General features: G+C 32.7%; 1 protein-coding gene across 13 annotated transcripts in view; it reads left to right on the forward strand.

The window, feature by feature from the left end:
- The window catches only part of Mff (mitochondrial fission factor), a 31,749-nt gene that overhangs the window by 2,140 nt on the left and 13,897 nt on the right, over nt 1–15,712 (forward strand). For 6 of the 13 annotated variants that reach the window (XM_040267928.2, XM_040267930.2, XM_040267934.2 and 3 more), the window contains exons 2-7: nt 926–1,037; nt 1,835–2,013; nt 3,279–3,499; nt 4,705–4,874; nt 9,725–9,813; nt 12,154–12,228. In XM_040267928.2, the coding sequence (XP_040123862.1) occupies nt 1,976–2,013; nt 3,279–3,499; nt 4,705–4,874; nt 9,725–9,813; nt 12,154–12,228 (593 nt within the window). In that variant the 5' untranslated portion in view covers nt 926–1,037; nt 1,835–1,975. The remainder of the gene's footprint in view (nt 1–925; nt 1,038–1,834; nt 2,014–3,278; nt 3,500–4,704; nt 4,875–9,724; nt 9,814–12,153; nt 12,229–15,712) is intronic. The other 7 variants (XM_040267931.2, XM_040267935.2, XM_040267936.2 and 4 more) reach the window with 2 other exon arrangements.

A 15,712-nucleotide genomic window follows, 5' to 3' on the forward strand; every position in this document is an offset into this window, starting at 1 on the left:
AAGTTAATAAGAAGACTGAAATGCAGTGAAGAGAATGTGGAGAACAGCACATTTCAAAGAAATGTGTTTCTAACAATTGATGTCCATTGTTTATTAGTATAAAAATTCAATTTATAATATCCCAAAGCTGATATTGTTTTGGGATATGTCTTTTCAGTGTTATTTCTGAATATAAGCTTTCACTATGCTTCAGATAGACTTTAAGAATTTGAAGAGTATCTCATCTAGAACAATGCACCAAACTAGTAGAGGTTGCCTTTGGAGACCTGAGGGGTTGAAGACAAGATTTTTTGGAACACTTTATTTTCTCCATATGTTCTTATGTACATTGCCATGTATATTTATTACTGATTCCATTTTAAAAACATTTTAAGTGAATGGAAATTTATTTCTTATGCACATATAAATAAACGTATAATATTATTAATCTAAATATATTTTCTCTGTCATATTTTTCTAACTTCAAATAAGAAACAATGATAGAGATGTCTTACTTGAAGAATAATCATAGGGTACTGCCTGTGGGACTAAAATTGGTGGTAAGCTTATTTTTTTTTTTTCTTTATTTGTTTGAGGAGGATACTGGAGAGTGAATCCAGGGGCGCTTAACTACTGAGCCACATCCCCAGCCCTTTTTTGTATTTTATTTAGAGACAGGGTCTCACTGAGTTACTTAGCGCCTTGCAAAGTTGCTGAGACTGGCTTTGAACTCAAGATCCTCCTGCCACAGCCTCCTGAGCCTCAGGGATTACAGTAGTGCACCACCATGCCTGGCTCTTTCTTTATTCTTTTATTCATTTCTTAGTCTAAAGATGTATATCTTTACGACTTTTGTCATTTGGAGAATTTCCAGTTGGAAATTGGAATTTCCAATTAATATTATTATCTTCTAGTTTCTCAATTAACTCCTGTTTTTCTCTCCCAGGAACAAAAGTGCCTCCAACTCCAGCACGTGCACAGTGAAGCAAGTTGAAGGATTTAATATGAAGCACAGAAGCAGATAGTGCCAAACAGCAAGCAGTAGTTGGTACACATTTGTGAGTAAAATTTTCTCTTTGGCTTATTTTCTTAGCTTGAAACTCTGTATGCCCTTAGAATTCAGACATTTTGGTAAAGAACAAAAGAAGCTAAGTTAGCATTCATAATGAAACCAGTTGTCAAGGCTCAGCACACTAAGCAACTTCTGAGAACTCTCTTGAGTGTCTCAGATGGAATTTAAGATGTAGAATACATCTCTGATATGGAGTTTAAGAAATATCCCAGCTATGGTGAAGACATTTATACTGTCTTTAATTGCTTATTGATCTGGACTTATATAATATCATTTACTAAAAGCTTAGTGTAATTTGGTTTTTGAAATTTATATGCCTTTAAGAAAGCCATTATATACATATACATCAAATTTTAGGCTACCTCTAATACATTTATTATTATCCTTTGCATTCTCTTTATGATTTCTTCATTTGTCTTTTGTCTAAAAAATTAAAGGTTTTTTTCTCCTTTGGAATATAATGATTAAAGGAGCTTTATAGCAGTGTTGATTTGTTTTTTTCTAATTTAATACCAGATCTGTATCATCAGTACAATTTTTCTTTATCCTGCTTGCAAACTTGTAACACAATGGCTATGCTTAAAAAAATGATAAAATTATCTTTATTATAATTTTTGAGATACAGAATAACTCTTGAAGAAAGATTTCAAAAGTGATTTCTTAGCTCTATTCCAAGTCATGTTCAAGTCCAAAAGTAATGTTGAGTATATATTCACTTTTATTCATAATTTTCTTATGAAATGAATTGTCAAAATACTGATTTTTATTCTTTCTTTTTTACAGCTGGAAAAGCAGTGTCCGTGTTGTTATGTACACCTCCAAAAAAAAGTTCAGATCTGTAGGGGAATTGTTGTGTAAAGTAAACTGAACTACAGGGTAGCAGTATTTTAATAGCTATTGTAGACGTGTATTTACTGTATTAAAATGAGTAAAAGATCAAGCAGTGACACACCACTAGGAAGGTCAGTGAAATTTTTTTCAGTTGAGTTAGTATTAAAGTTTGAAAGACAGTGGCTTAAAAGCTGTTTGCCATAGGCTAATCATTGCACTTTTATGCTTTTATCAGCTTTTTGTACGTTAGGACAATATTCTCTCTATTGCATTTCCCTGGAATCATGTATCCTTCTCTGATTTAGAAGGCTAAGTGATGCATTTGTACTGTCTTTTCCCCAAAGATATTTCATGCTTTTGAAGAATACATATATAAACAGCCAGGCATGCTGGCTCACACCTGTAATCTTAGTGACTTGGGAGGTCAAGGCAGGAAGATTGCAAGTTGAAGCCAGCTTCAGCAATTTAGGAAGGCCTGAAGCAACTTAGTGAGTCTCTGCTCCAAAAAAATAAATAAAAAGGGTTGGGGATGTGGCTCACTGATTTAGTGCCCCTGGGTTCAATCCCAGTACTCAAACAAACAAATATAAAAATAAATAATGCGATTCTTTTAATCCCTCAAAAAAATGAATGTGTACTTTAAGGGTTTATTAATATTGTCTACTTGCTATTCATTGCATCTCAATCATCAGATATATGTTCAATAGGAGAGGTTTTAATTTGTATTTTGTGATTTTCAGGGGGTCACATCTTTTTAGTAAATTCAGCATAAACATTATTCACCTTTCGGGTCTGGTTTTCATCATTAAAAGCTTTTATTTTTTGCATGCATGATAGCAATTTCTAATTTATATAAAGTCAAACAGCTTTCTCTTAAATAATTGTTCAGGGTTTTTTGTTTATTTGTTGTTGTTTTATTTTGTTTGCAGTGCTGGAGATAAAACCCAGGGTCTCATGCATGTTTGGCAAGTGCTTTACCACTGAGCTACATTCCTGGCCCCCTGATAAGGAATTTTTAATTAAAATCTTATTTCAGGCATTATTAAGTTATAAGCATTATGCATTTCTGTTTTTGCAGAGGAAGAGTATGTATTTTCTTATGTATGTGTGTGCGCACGCATGCATACACATGTTTGTGTTGCGGTTATACAATAATTTTAAAAATTTGTTCCTGAGCAAGCAATATCTTCAAGGTGCAATTTCAGCTATTAGGTGAAGACATTGTGTTGAGGAAAATATTTTCTTTAATCTTTTATTTTTCTTTTGTATGTATTCAATGCTCAAAAATGAGATGTTTCCTTTTGCTTTAATATAAGGTATTGTCTTCTATAAGACAGCATAGAGGACTGAAATTCTAACACTTAGTCATCCTGGTCTTAAAATTTTCCTTCCACAGGGTAAGTGGGGCAGCATTTCCTTCACCCACTGCTGCTGAGATGGCAGAAATTAGTCGAATTCAGTATGAAATGGAATATACCGAAGGTATTAGTCAGCGAATGAGGGTCCCTGAAAAACTAAAAGTAGCACCACCAAATGCTGACCTGGAACAAGGATTTCAAGAAGGAGTTCCAAATGCTAGTGTGATAATGCAAGTTCCAGAGAGGATTGTTGTAGCAGGTATTTCATGTTTGTTTAGAAAGTTGCCTCATAATCTGTTTTACATATTTTTGTGAAACCTTTTGGGGTTTTAAAACATTATTTAGAAAAGGGTTTGGGAAATACAACTTTGTTTTAAAAATTTTCTACTCATTACAACTGTTTGAATTTCAAGCAATTTCAAAAGTATTTTGACAAATTACTGAGATTTTACATGGATAGTATGTATACATTTTTAGGTGTACAACTGATGATTTTTGATAAACATGTAACCATGTAACTACCACAGTTGATATGACCATTTTTGTTACCCAAAAAGATTCCCTTGTGCTTCTTCTCCATCATTCCCTATTCCTCAACTCAAGTCAACTAAAATTTCTTTCTATAACCAGAAACTAGATTTATCTTCCCTAGAGTTTCGTATATATGGAATATAATATATACTACTTTGTCTGGCTCCTTTTGCTTGTGCAGTGTTTCTGAGATTCTTCCATATGGTTGCATATATTAATTGTTCATTCCATTTTATTACTGAACAATATTCTAGTATGTAAATAAATCAAATTATCTATTCATTTGTTGGACATTTGAGTTGTTTCCTTTTGGGAGCTTTTAGGAATAAAGCTTCTATGAATATTCATGTACATGTCTTTTTGAGAACATATGTCTTCATATCTTTAGAAATGAAATTGCTGGGTTATAAGTTATATTTAACTCTTTCAAATGCTGGCAGTCTGTTTTCCAAATTATTGTCTCATCAATGGTATGAGTGTTGAAGTTGTTCCACATTCTTGCTAAAAGTTCATATTTGTCAGTCTCTTTAATTTTAGTCATTTGAAGGGGTGTGTAATAGCATTACCTTTTGATTTTAATTATTATTTCCCTGATGATTAATAATTTTGAACATCTGCTCAAGTGTTTTTGGTCACTCATATATCTCCTTTTGAATCATTTATTCAGATGTTTTGCCAATTGGAAAAATTGAGTTTTATAAAAATTTCTGTACATATCTGGATACTAGTTTTTTTAATCATGTATATACTGCATAATTTCTTTATAAATTTCTGTGTCACAATATTAAATAATAGTGAAATATCAAACTTACAGTGAAAGTGTAGTTATCAAGAAACTAATGCTATTGAGTATGTTATAATACAAAAATGATACAAAGTAAATATATTTAAACCTACCCTCTTTTTTTTTTTTTTTCCTTTTCTTCATCTTAGGCAATAATGAAGACATTTCATTTTCAAGACCAGCAGATCTTGACCTTATTCAGTCAACTCCCTTTAAGCCTCTGGCACTAACAACACCACCTCGTGTACTTACACTAAGTGAAAGACCACTAGACTTTCTGGATTTAGAAAGATCTCCTCCTACACCTCAAAATGAAGAAGTGAGTGGAGTTTTAGTATCAATTAAATTTGAAAGAATATAAACAAAAGTAAAATTTAAGGAGAAATTAAGAGGCTATGTATCATATCATTACTTCTTTCCATGTGGTACACTGCTACTGTCAATTCTGATTTGTAAATTCTCCAAATATTATGCTATAATTTTTTTAAATATGCATCAGGAAAATTAAAATCTTGTGGGAAATATTATTAACATTTATGTAGACTTGAAAGAAGAACTTTTATGACTAGATGTTATATATTAATACAGAGAAAGTTGCAGAATTTTACAGTAGGAAAAATTAATACATCTCTTTTTATAAACTCAAAGTTTATAAAGTCTGACAGATGGAGCTAAGGAAACTCTTTTTTTTTTTTTTTCGTTTTTCTCTTTTTACAGTACTAGGAATTGAACCCAGGGATGTTCTACCATTGAACCACATCCTTCCCTTTTTAAATTTTATCTCAAGACAGGGTCTCACTATGTTGGTGATGCTGGCCACAGCATGCAATGCTCCTGCCTCAGTCTCCTAAGTAGTTGGGATTATAGGACTGGGCCACTGCACCTGGCACAAAGCTCTTTTTCCCTTGACCTTCCCCATTCTTGATAATTGATGAAATGTTTCTACTGAGTTAGCTACAGTACCGCATATAACATTAGTACCCTTGTTGACTAAGCATAACAGTATGAATTAACTAGTTTTTAGCAGTAAAGCTCAAGTTTTGCCACTGCTATTAACTCAGGACCAGTTTTTTCTTAAAACTTCTTCATGATTTAGTTGCATATTTTTTGTTATAGCTTCTGAACTTCTGATGTGATGTCATGAGGCTTGTACAAGACAGTAATATCAGCCAGATGCAGTGGCACATGCCTGTAATTCTAGCAACTCAGGAGGCCAAAACAAGAGAATTACGAGTTCAAAGCCAGTTGTGGTAACTTAGCAAGACCCCACCTCAAAATAAAAAATAAAAAGAACTGGGATATGGCTCAGTGGTAAAGTGCCCTGAGTTCAATCCCTGGTACTACAAAAAACAAAAACAAAGATCGTGCGCAAGCATTTTTTTTTAATTGGTCCTGCCTTTCTCTGCTTTCATTTTTCGTGCAGTCCATTCCAAAGGGGGTTAAGCACTCATATAAACTAGGGTAATGCAATTTCCTAGTATTAGGTTTTGCTTATTTTTAGGTTTAAAGTTCCTGCTGAAGTACTTGAGATAATATACTCTTAGGTGCCAAATTGTACATTCTAGATATGCTTAGTGAAAGCACTAAATTTGATTCTTTACATGACAGAAAGGCACCAAAGTAACTGTAAATTTTTTTTATTTAACAATCATTTTTTGAGCTTCTATATATAAGACCTGAATGTAGTACAGGAGTGAATGACAGATAGCTCCTGTTCTCAAAAAATTTACTATTTGCTTGGTGTTATGGTTTAAATGTGAGATGTCCCCAAAAAGCTCACGTGAGACAATGCAAGAAGGTTCAAAGGAGAAATGATTGGGTTGTAAGAGTCTTAACCCAATCAGTGATTTAATCCCCTGAAAGGGATCAACTGAGTATTAATTGAAGTGGTAGGGTGTGGCTGAAGGAGGTGGGAATTGGGAGCATGGCTTTGGGGTATATATTTGTATCTAGCAAGTAGAGACTTCTCTCTCTGCTTTCTGATCATCGTGTGTGCTGCTTCCCTCTGCCACACTCTTCTGCCATGATGTTCTGCCTTAACCACAAGCCAGCCTTCTATGGTCTAAGACCTCTGAAACCGTGAGCCCTCAAATAGACTTTTCTTCCCCTAAAATTGTCCTGGTCAGATAGTCACAGGAGCAAAAAAGCTGACTAAAACACCTAGCCACAGCAGGATAATGCTATAAGGGAAAACACTGACACACAGAAGATATAAAGTTCTTTATTGAAAAAAAAATGATAAAAATTATAAAGATGGCTACACAAAACAAAAAGTGCCACAGAATGCCCCCAGTTAGGGGTCTACTTTCCAAATCCCCAGAGTTCCCATTGGAAATTAAAACTGTGAGAAACACTGTCTTGGAATAAGGATTCTAAAGGAGAGAGTTGCTTTATTTGTTATTTGACAGGTTTTGTTTTTCTTTTGATCTTTCTGAAGATAAAAATAATGCCAGTGCATAAGATTGTTGTGAAAATTCATGTTAAAACTCAATGTGTATAGACATTATTGTTATAAAAGAGTAAACATCCTATAGCAGGATCCAAGTCCTGAAAGAGAAGAGTTTCTGAGAGTAGTACTAGCTGCCTACTGAAAAGCTGTGACGGTAGTCTGTACTTCCAAGTTTTTAGAAGGGTCAGGTAGCTGTCAGGAGGTAATCAACCAATGAATGGGGGAGGGAGCCAGATTTCTTATAGCTGTTAGATATGGACTAAAATAAAAAGGCAGTAGGTTCTGCAAGCTGATGACATTGATGATTCATTCAGTGTATAAAGTGACATCCTCAGAACCATTTGCTCTATAGTAATCATTCTCTAAAGAGATGCCAGGGTTTCTCTACCTCAGCCCTATTGACATCTTGAATTGGAAAACTCGACAGTGAGGGCTGTCCTTTGCATTGTGGAATGTTTAATTACATTCCTGATGTCTGCCTGTAAGATACTAGTAGCATCCTCAAAATCATGACAATAAAAAGTATCTCCAGCAACTAAAATATAGAAACAGATCAAATTTCCATCAACTAATGCATGGATAAATAAAATGTATAATATCCAGAGAGTGACTATTAATTGGTAAAAAGGAATGGAGTTCTGATACCTGGTATAACATGAATCAACTTTGAAAACATGTGAAGTTTAAGAAGCCAGACAGAAAGGGCCATGTGTATTCTACTTGTATGAAATATTCAGAATAGGCAAATCTGTAGAGATGGACAGCAGATTAGTGGTTGCCAAAGGATTGAAAGAGAGAGAGGAATTAAGAATGTATAATCTGGATGGGGTTTCCTTTTGTGATAATGAAAATGCTCTTGAACTAGATAGTGGTAATGTACAACATAGTGATCATGCTAAATGGCACTGAATTATACACTTAAAGATGGTTAAACTGGGAATTGTATGTTATGTGTATTTTACCACAATTAAGAAAAAAATATCTGCAGACATTGCCAGATATTCTCTAGAGGGCAGAATTGCCCTTAACTGAAAGCCACTGTCCTATGTCAAGAAAGGAGACTACTGGGGAAAGACTTATGAGAAATAATTTAAAATTGTTGTTCAAAAGCCTAGCTAATGAGTTGAATATGGTAGTGCATATTTGTAATCTCAGTTAACCTTGAGAGGCTGAGGCCTGCCTGGACAACATAGTGAGACCTTATCTCTGAACAAATGAATGAGAAAGAAAATATGACTGACTCAAGGAAAAAAAATTGTAGAAATCAAATGCACCTAATTTCCTAAACTGGTTTAAAGAATCCAAGTGAGTCTACATGAAGGGCTTAAAACCCTTTAGCTGAAGTCAGTGGGAGATCTTCCAGAGTACAAGAATAAAACAGTACATAGAAAAATAATTGGGAAATGGTACTTCTGAGAAGATTTGACAGCTGTGAGGTGTGTGACCAAGGCAAGGATTTGGATTCAGCAACTTCTTTCAGTCAAGCAGCAGTATGCTTTGTAAAGATCAGCTATAGGTAAATGTCAGAGCTTTATGAAAGTTCTTTGAAGTAGGAATAGAAAACAGACTGTAAAGGATGAGTTGTAAGAAGTTTTTGCCAAAATTCACAATTCCTGCTTCAAAGAAGAGAAGTACTAGAATGCTACCCATTTCTGTAATAAATCTTTAGAAAAGCACCAAACCCCAAATGTGCCTAAGAAATATTAGTTAATCAAAGGCAATCTGGAAGGAGCAAAACCAGTTGGTCTGAATAAACTTTACCTGATTTTGGAAGAAAAGAGCAAAGGCAATGAATGTTTTCTTCAGAGAAGAAACTTATCTCTGAGCCATGTCAAATGATCAAATTCTACTATACAAAGTGTGAAGCCAGAACTCTGGGACTAGGAGAAATATTACCCAGCTAGAGCCAACTTCATCACCAATTATACTTAGAAAGCCATGGTTATAGAAGCTGAAGGATAACACAAAAGCTATAGACTCAGTAATCCTACTGTAAGGGTCTTGTTCCCTACTTATTAGTGCCTTATTGACATGAACCCTGAGGAGGTGAAGCTAAATACCATATCTGATCTGAAGTATAGGGAGTCACTCAGCTATGCAACAGAGCCTGAAACAATTGCAAACTCCGCTGGCATTCCATGAATACTCAAGAGAGCCCTGTAATAGCTAGAAAGAAAGCAAAATCTCACCTTCTTATTTATCCTTACGGTGCATGAATAAATGACCTGGTTGTGGAGTTGTTAAATTTTGCTTACAATTGCCTACAAGTAATTTTGATTTGGGGGTTAACTATAACATACTTTTGCAATAGGCTTCAAATGGATTCTTCTGTTTTCAGATGTTATTTTTTTCACAGACCCTCCCTCAGTCTTTCTCCAGTATCTATTGTTGAGCAATATTCATTTCATATACTATGTAGTTAAACCTACAGTGGTTGTGTCTGTATTGAAAAACTATAGATTTTTTTCTTTCTTCTCTGAGCAGTACAGCATAACATCTCTTTGTGCAGCATTTATTTTGTATCACATTAGGTGACTTAAAGTGTATGGGAAGATTACATAGCACTATGCCATTTAAACAATATACATGTCTGGCAGTAATTCTTGGTTGCTTTTCCTTGGTTCCTTGTAATTTTTATGAATAACCCTGGATTAAGATTCTTTTGATGCTAAGCAGCTACTAAGAATATTTTCTGTCCTCTTCCCTTTGTGCCTTAACAGATCCGTGCAGTTGGCAGGCTAAAAAGAGAGCGATCTATGAGTGAAAATGCTGTTCGCCAAAATGGACAGCTGGTCAGAAACGATTCCATGTGAGTAAAACCACTACACATTGTATCATGTTTGTAAGTTTTCTCAGTTTATTGTCTATATGCATCTTTTTCTAAATTGTTATTTCCCATAATTTTGGAATCTGTTTTACATTTACATCAATTTTGTATTTTTACAGTACTTTTTATAGCCTAAAATCTGACCATTTTGTTAGTTGTATGAATTTTTCAGTAACATTATCTTCTATGTGTGTCTGATACTCTTTTGTGAGTATGATTGGCTTATTTGGGAATTCTATAAAGTATACTTAATTGATGAACATAAGTGCTCAGTTATAAGCAGTCTTTAAAAATGTTTATCATATACACTGAAAAATAAAACAGAATAGAATGTCTTTATTTTCAAGTTATTAATATCATGATTGTAAGTCAGCCATTTTCAGCTCTGTCTAGTGAGCTGAGCTGTGGCAAACTGCAGCTTAGACAAGTAGAATTTTGCATATCTTTCCAGGAATAGTGTTTGGTGTTTAGCTTTCTACCTGCTGATTCTTGAATGGATAGGTCCCTTTCATTAAAAAAAAATACAGAGATCTTGTTTAAAGAACTATTTGTTCAAATTCTTCTTTCTTATTTGGTTATGTTATCACATCATGATCTTAAAACTACTCTGTTTCAGATTAGGAAAATGCTTTTTATTGTTTTGTTGTAATTAACTGATTTTTAGAAGTAAAATATCCTTTGAAAACTGGTCAGAATTTTAAATCTTACACTAGTAAGATTATTTAGATTATTTATACAAATTAATATTCCTCATTAATTTTTTATCAGTTTCCATGAACTCATCATGAACTATATGTGTTATCAACCATAATATTAGCTTCTCTGAGAACTATGAAAGAATCAGGTGGTATTAGATCTTTTCTGGAAACTTGAAAATCTAGATAAAAGCAAAACATTTAATTTTATATACAAAATAAGTAGAGCACAATGCAATTATACTATTTATATCAAAACAGTAAGTTCTAGTTTGTACTTGACTAAAGAGTGTGGTGTCCAGAGGGACTTTGATGAGGGTAGGAGCTTAATATTCAAGTTGGAAAGAAAATATTTTTCATATGTTTTTATCCTTGCTTTGAAAGAAGTCTTATGTACAAATCCAATCAGTGAAATTCCAACTTAAGTATAAATTATCTGCTTGCTTCATTGAAATTCCTTTCTCTTATGTTAGGTTCAAGAGAGAATTATAACTACTCTGATTCCTTAAGAGTCTCAAATGCCCTTTAACGAAGTTGTTATTCTGTAGGGTTATATAAAAAGAGAGTTAAAAACAAATGTATCTCCTTTAGGTATCTAAAAGGTTCGACTATTATTAATATGAAAGTATCTATGATTAATTTTATCTTTCCTGGAAGGTATCTGGTTGGCAGATGTGATGGCAACAAGTTCATAAGATCCATATTTTCCCAGAATATTTCCTAATATAGCATACAAATAATTAAAAGCTATGTAGTTTATGGCTTAGTTAGATTAAACACACCTAAAGTATTAGGTTATTTTCTATTTTTTTTTTAAGGTAGCAAAGTTTCTAGTAAACTTTCTTACTATATAAAGATGTGATTTACTACTTAGGACCTTAATTACTTTGACAAGTTCCTATAACATAAAAAGATTAATAGTGTTCATTTTTAATTTTCACTTTAAATAGCTTTGATGCCACTTTCTAGTTGTTTAAAAAAACTAAAAATTTTGTTTGGAAAATCCCATTTTTTGACAGTGAAAGTAATGTGAAATTTTTATATATTTCACAGTGAAACACTTGATATTATTTAACCATACTTTTTGTTATAGTTGTTATACATGTTGCCATGTTAGTAGTAAGATATTTAACTCTTTATGTTAATAATGAAACTTTGCCCTCTCTTCTCCTACCATTGTTAATTTTATAATTTATAATATTCATCTTTAAGGATCCACATCTCACTAAATTTAGGAATTTTGTATAATGAGCATATCACATATTCAATGCTGTTAATGTGGTAAGAAAAAATTAATATAATACAGCTATAGTTACCTCTATTAAAGTAATTATTAAAAGCTTCCTGCCTTTACCAACTTAAATCTGTTCTTTGTAGTAGGAGACTATGCATCATTATGCATGAACCTTTGCCTGCTTCCACTTTATTTTATGAATCTAAAAGTGAAAGTGTGAACAGCTATAAGAGCAAGGGCATAGGCTTTTGTTTTCTTACTACTTCAAAGAGGCAATAAGATTGATTATTGTCACCTATTGGCAAAAATGAATTCTGACAGTAGAATCATTTCTAGCTTTTTTTGTGTGTTATGAAAGCTGAATATGTGAAAGAAGCGTAATTATTATTTAAGGTGGCACAGATCAGATTCTGCCCCGAGAAATAAAATTTCAAGGTTCCAGGCATCGATTTCTGCACCGGAATACACGTAAGATTTTATCTGCTCTGCTTTTCACAAGTAGGAGTTGTTCTGATTTTTCAGGCTTCTGTTAATACTAATTAATTAATCTATTTTACTAGGTAATTGGTATGTACTACCCTAATTCTCTTTTTCTTTGGCTTTTTAAGTACTTCTCTTTCAGGGTTTCTCAAACTGTCATCATACATTTTATTAAGTTAAAAAAAACCAATTGAGGAAGTTTTATGTGGTTATACGTATTGGTGAAAGGAAAATGGAATGATTAATGCATAAAGATAAAGCACCTTTTTCTATTTTCTTTATTTTGCTTTGGTTAGCCTATTAGTATTCTGTAGATTCAACTTAAGCAGTTTCAGTAATCCAATTTTTTTAATTTTAGCACACTATCTTTTCTTGTTTAATTTTGACCCAGAAGGAGAATGGATTCTTTACTGAGGTTTGTTATTGAAGTTATTTGTCTGCCTTTGTGTATTTTTTTATTTGTTTTAATTAGTTACACGTGACAGTACAATGATCTTGACATATCATACATTTGAATCAGATGGGATATAATTTCTCATCTTTGTGTATTTTTAATTCCATCTGTTAAATTATTCTTGGAAGAATTTTGTGAGATCCTTAAACTCATTTTTTTTTGTAAGTGTGACAGAATAAAATGTGGTAATGACTGTGCTCACATGAGAGGAAACATTTTGGTGTTGTGCAGTACAAAAATTCAACAGTGAATATAGTTCTTTAGGAAATAAAGAAACCACACTAATGGCCAATAGTTTTTCTCTTATTATGGTTTTATTATTATGCTTCTGGGGACTAGTAAATTATCTTATAGATAGCAGTAGCAAATTAAAATTTTCTGTTTCAAATTTCAAGAGAAATTAATATAGCATTTGTGTTTCAGTTAAAAAAAATATATTAAATTCTCTCTCTCTCTCTTTACCACTGAGCTTCACTCCAGTTCTTTTTATTTTTTATTTTGAGACAGGATCTCACTAAGTTGCTGAGACTATTCTTGAACTTGGAATCTTCTTGCTTCAGTCTCTTAAGTAGCTGTGATTATGGGTGTGTCCCACCATGCCTGGATTTTCTCTCCTTCTTTTTTTTTTTTTTTTTTTTTACTATTTACCTATATTAATATCTGTAAAAGGCTAGCACCTCACCAAAAAGGTTACTCTCACAGTTTGAGAAACATTATTCCTGTAAAAACCCATAGGAAGAGGTACTTAACTTTAAACTTACCTTTTAATAATGACATAGTTATGCTAAGCAAATTTAAATTTTAGTTCTGACATTGACTAGCATCATTTATTTAACTCTTATAAGATTTTATGTAAGCATGTGATAGAGTAAACCTCAGTGCTTTCTTCAAAATTTTCTAATTTTTTATCTTATCCTGATACCTTTTAAAAAATTAAGATTTTTTTGTAACATTACTAGGATTTTTTTTCATCCAAATGCAATTTTATTAAATTACTAATATTGTGATATTTCCTTAATCTCAGTGCCTTTGCATTGTGTTTACTTAGCAATAAAACAAACAAAAATCATTAAACCTTGACTTGGGTACATGAGTGGACAGAGATGAAACCCAGTTTCCCTCCACAGATGATACCAGTAAAGAATATTCCAATTGACTGATAAAATTTTTAGGGCTTCTTATTTTTTGCTCTTAAATTTATTTATAAAGAGATGACTTCTCATTAAAGCTTTGCAAAAGAAAAAAGGAATTGCTAAATTATCTATTATTTCGAATTATGAAGGTAGTTTTATTCATCTCTGATTTATAATCACTTGGCTCCTCTGTAGATGGAAATAATCAAGGGCACTTAATCTGTACGCATTCTGTCAAAAGTAGACTTCAGTTTAAAAATATACTTCCTATTCTGTTTTTGCTGTTTATGGAGGATTGCCATGTAAATGAATGAAAAGTTATTTCTTTCTAATTCTTGAAACTTTAATTTCCTTGAAGAAACAACCAGAAATCCAAATACTTTTTTTACATTGGTCCTGATGAAATAAATGCTTTTACTACTATTGATAAATACTTAATCTCATCCTTTTTTTCTACATAAATATTTTTTCTTAAATATTTATGTATTTAAATATTTTAAATATTGAGGATCATATAAGGTTTTTCCTGCTTATTATCATATTCCAATTTCATATGATAATAGAATCTTAAAATTGGAAGAGATTTTAGACTTTAAAAAAATTAATTTTTATTAGTTGATTTCTCTGATAATGTGATATTAACATTAATCTTTGATATTTAACAAGTGCCTGTAGATTGTTCTAGAATCCAACTTTCTGTTCATTCTTTGCCATTAATCTGAAGTTAGTCTATGCTTGACTATTTTATAACTACCTCGTTTTCTGTGTATGTAGAGAAAATACTTGTACTTTAAAATTTTATATATATATAATATATATATACACACACACACACACACACATATATATATATATATATATATATATATATGTAATTCCTTATTGTTTGTTTCTAGCAAACTGGTTTCTCTCAAAAGAGATAACTTTTAATTTTAGAGGGCAAAAATCATCCAACACTATGCATAGACTTGGATTTAGTTCATTGATGTAGTTACCTTAAGATTATAATTCTAAATATTGGTTATTACATCCTTTACTATACTACTATGTAGCTAATTTTTTAATACAGAATGATGGACAAAGTAGTTGATTTCATCCTCAAAATTCAAAGTACTAATTAATTTTTTAAAAGCTTAAAAATTTAGCTAGGTACACAGGCAGCTCTATCAAGAATATAAAACCGGCCAGGCGCAGTGGCGCAAGCCTGTAATCCCATTAGCTTGGGAGGCTGAGATAGGAGAATCCTGAGTTCAAAGCCAGCTTCAGCAATGGCAAGGTGCTAAGCAACTCAATGAGACCCTGTCTCTAAATAAAATACAAAATAGGCCTAGGGATGTGGCTCAGTAGTCAAGTGCCTCTGAGTTCAATCCCCGGTACCCCCACTCCCCAAAAAAGAATATAAGATGGATTGTTTAGTTATGTGGATGTAGAACTGGCCATTTTAAATCCTGTTTCTGGTGATACTTTTCAAACATAAACTCAGTCTGATTTCTCACAAATAGCAGGAGCTTCAGGTTTTCACTATGCTAACCTAAAAAGAATTCTGAGTACAATACTAGTACTCTAGTCTCTGTATCCCAGATGTGCTATTTTTGTTTGTTTGTTTGCATCCTTTTAAGATGCCACGGCCCATGATGCATGTACACGTGCACAGACAGATTGCCAGTCTCTCTCTGGACAGACATTTAGGGTTACTAGCCATGAGACTGCATCTGAAAATTGGAATTTATCGTAATACCACTTAATACCATTAGATCTAATTCCCATGATGCATCAGCCTTGATTGATTAATTTCCAAATGTGCCAAGATATGACTTGGAACTTTTTTTTGTAAGTAGTCTTTGGAAAACAGTTTTCATCTTTATTATACATTTCTCTTTAGATC

This window comes from Ictidomys tridecemlineatus, chromosome 7, assembly GCF_052094955.1.
Source record: "Ictidomys tridecemlineatus isolate mIctTri1 chromosome 7, mIctTri1.hap1, whole genome shotgun sequence".
NCBI lineage: Eukaryota > Metazoa > Chordata > Mammalia > Rodentia > Sciuridae > Ictidomys > Ictidomys tridecemlineatus.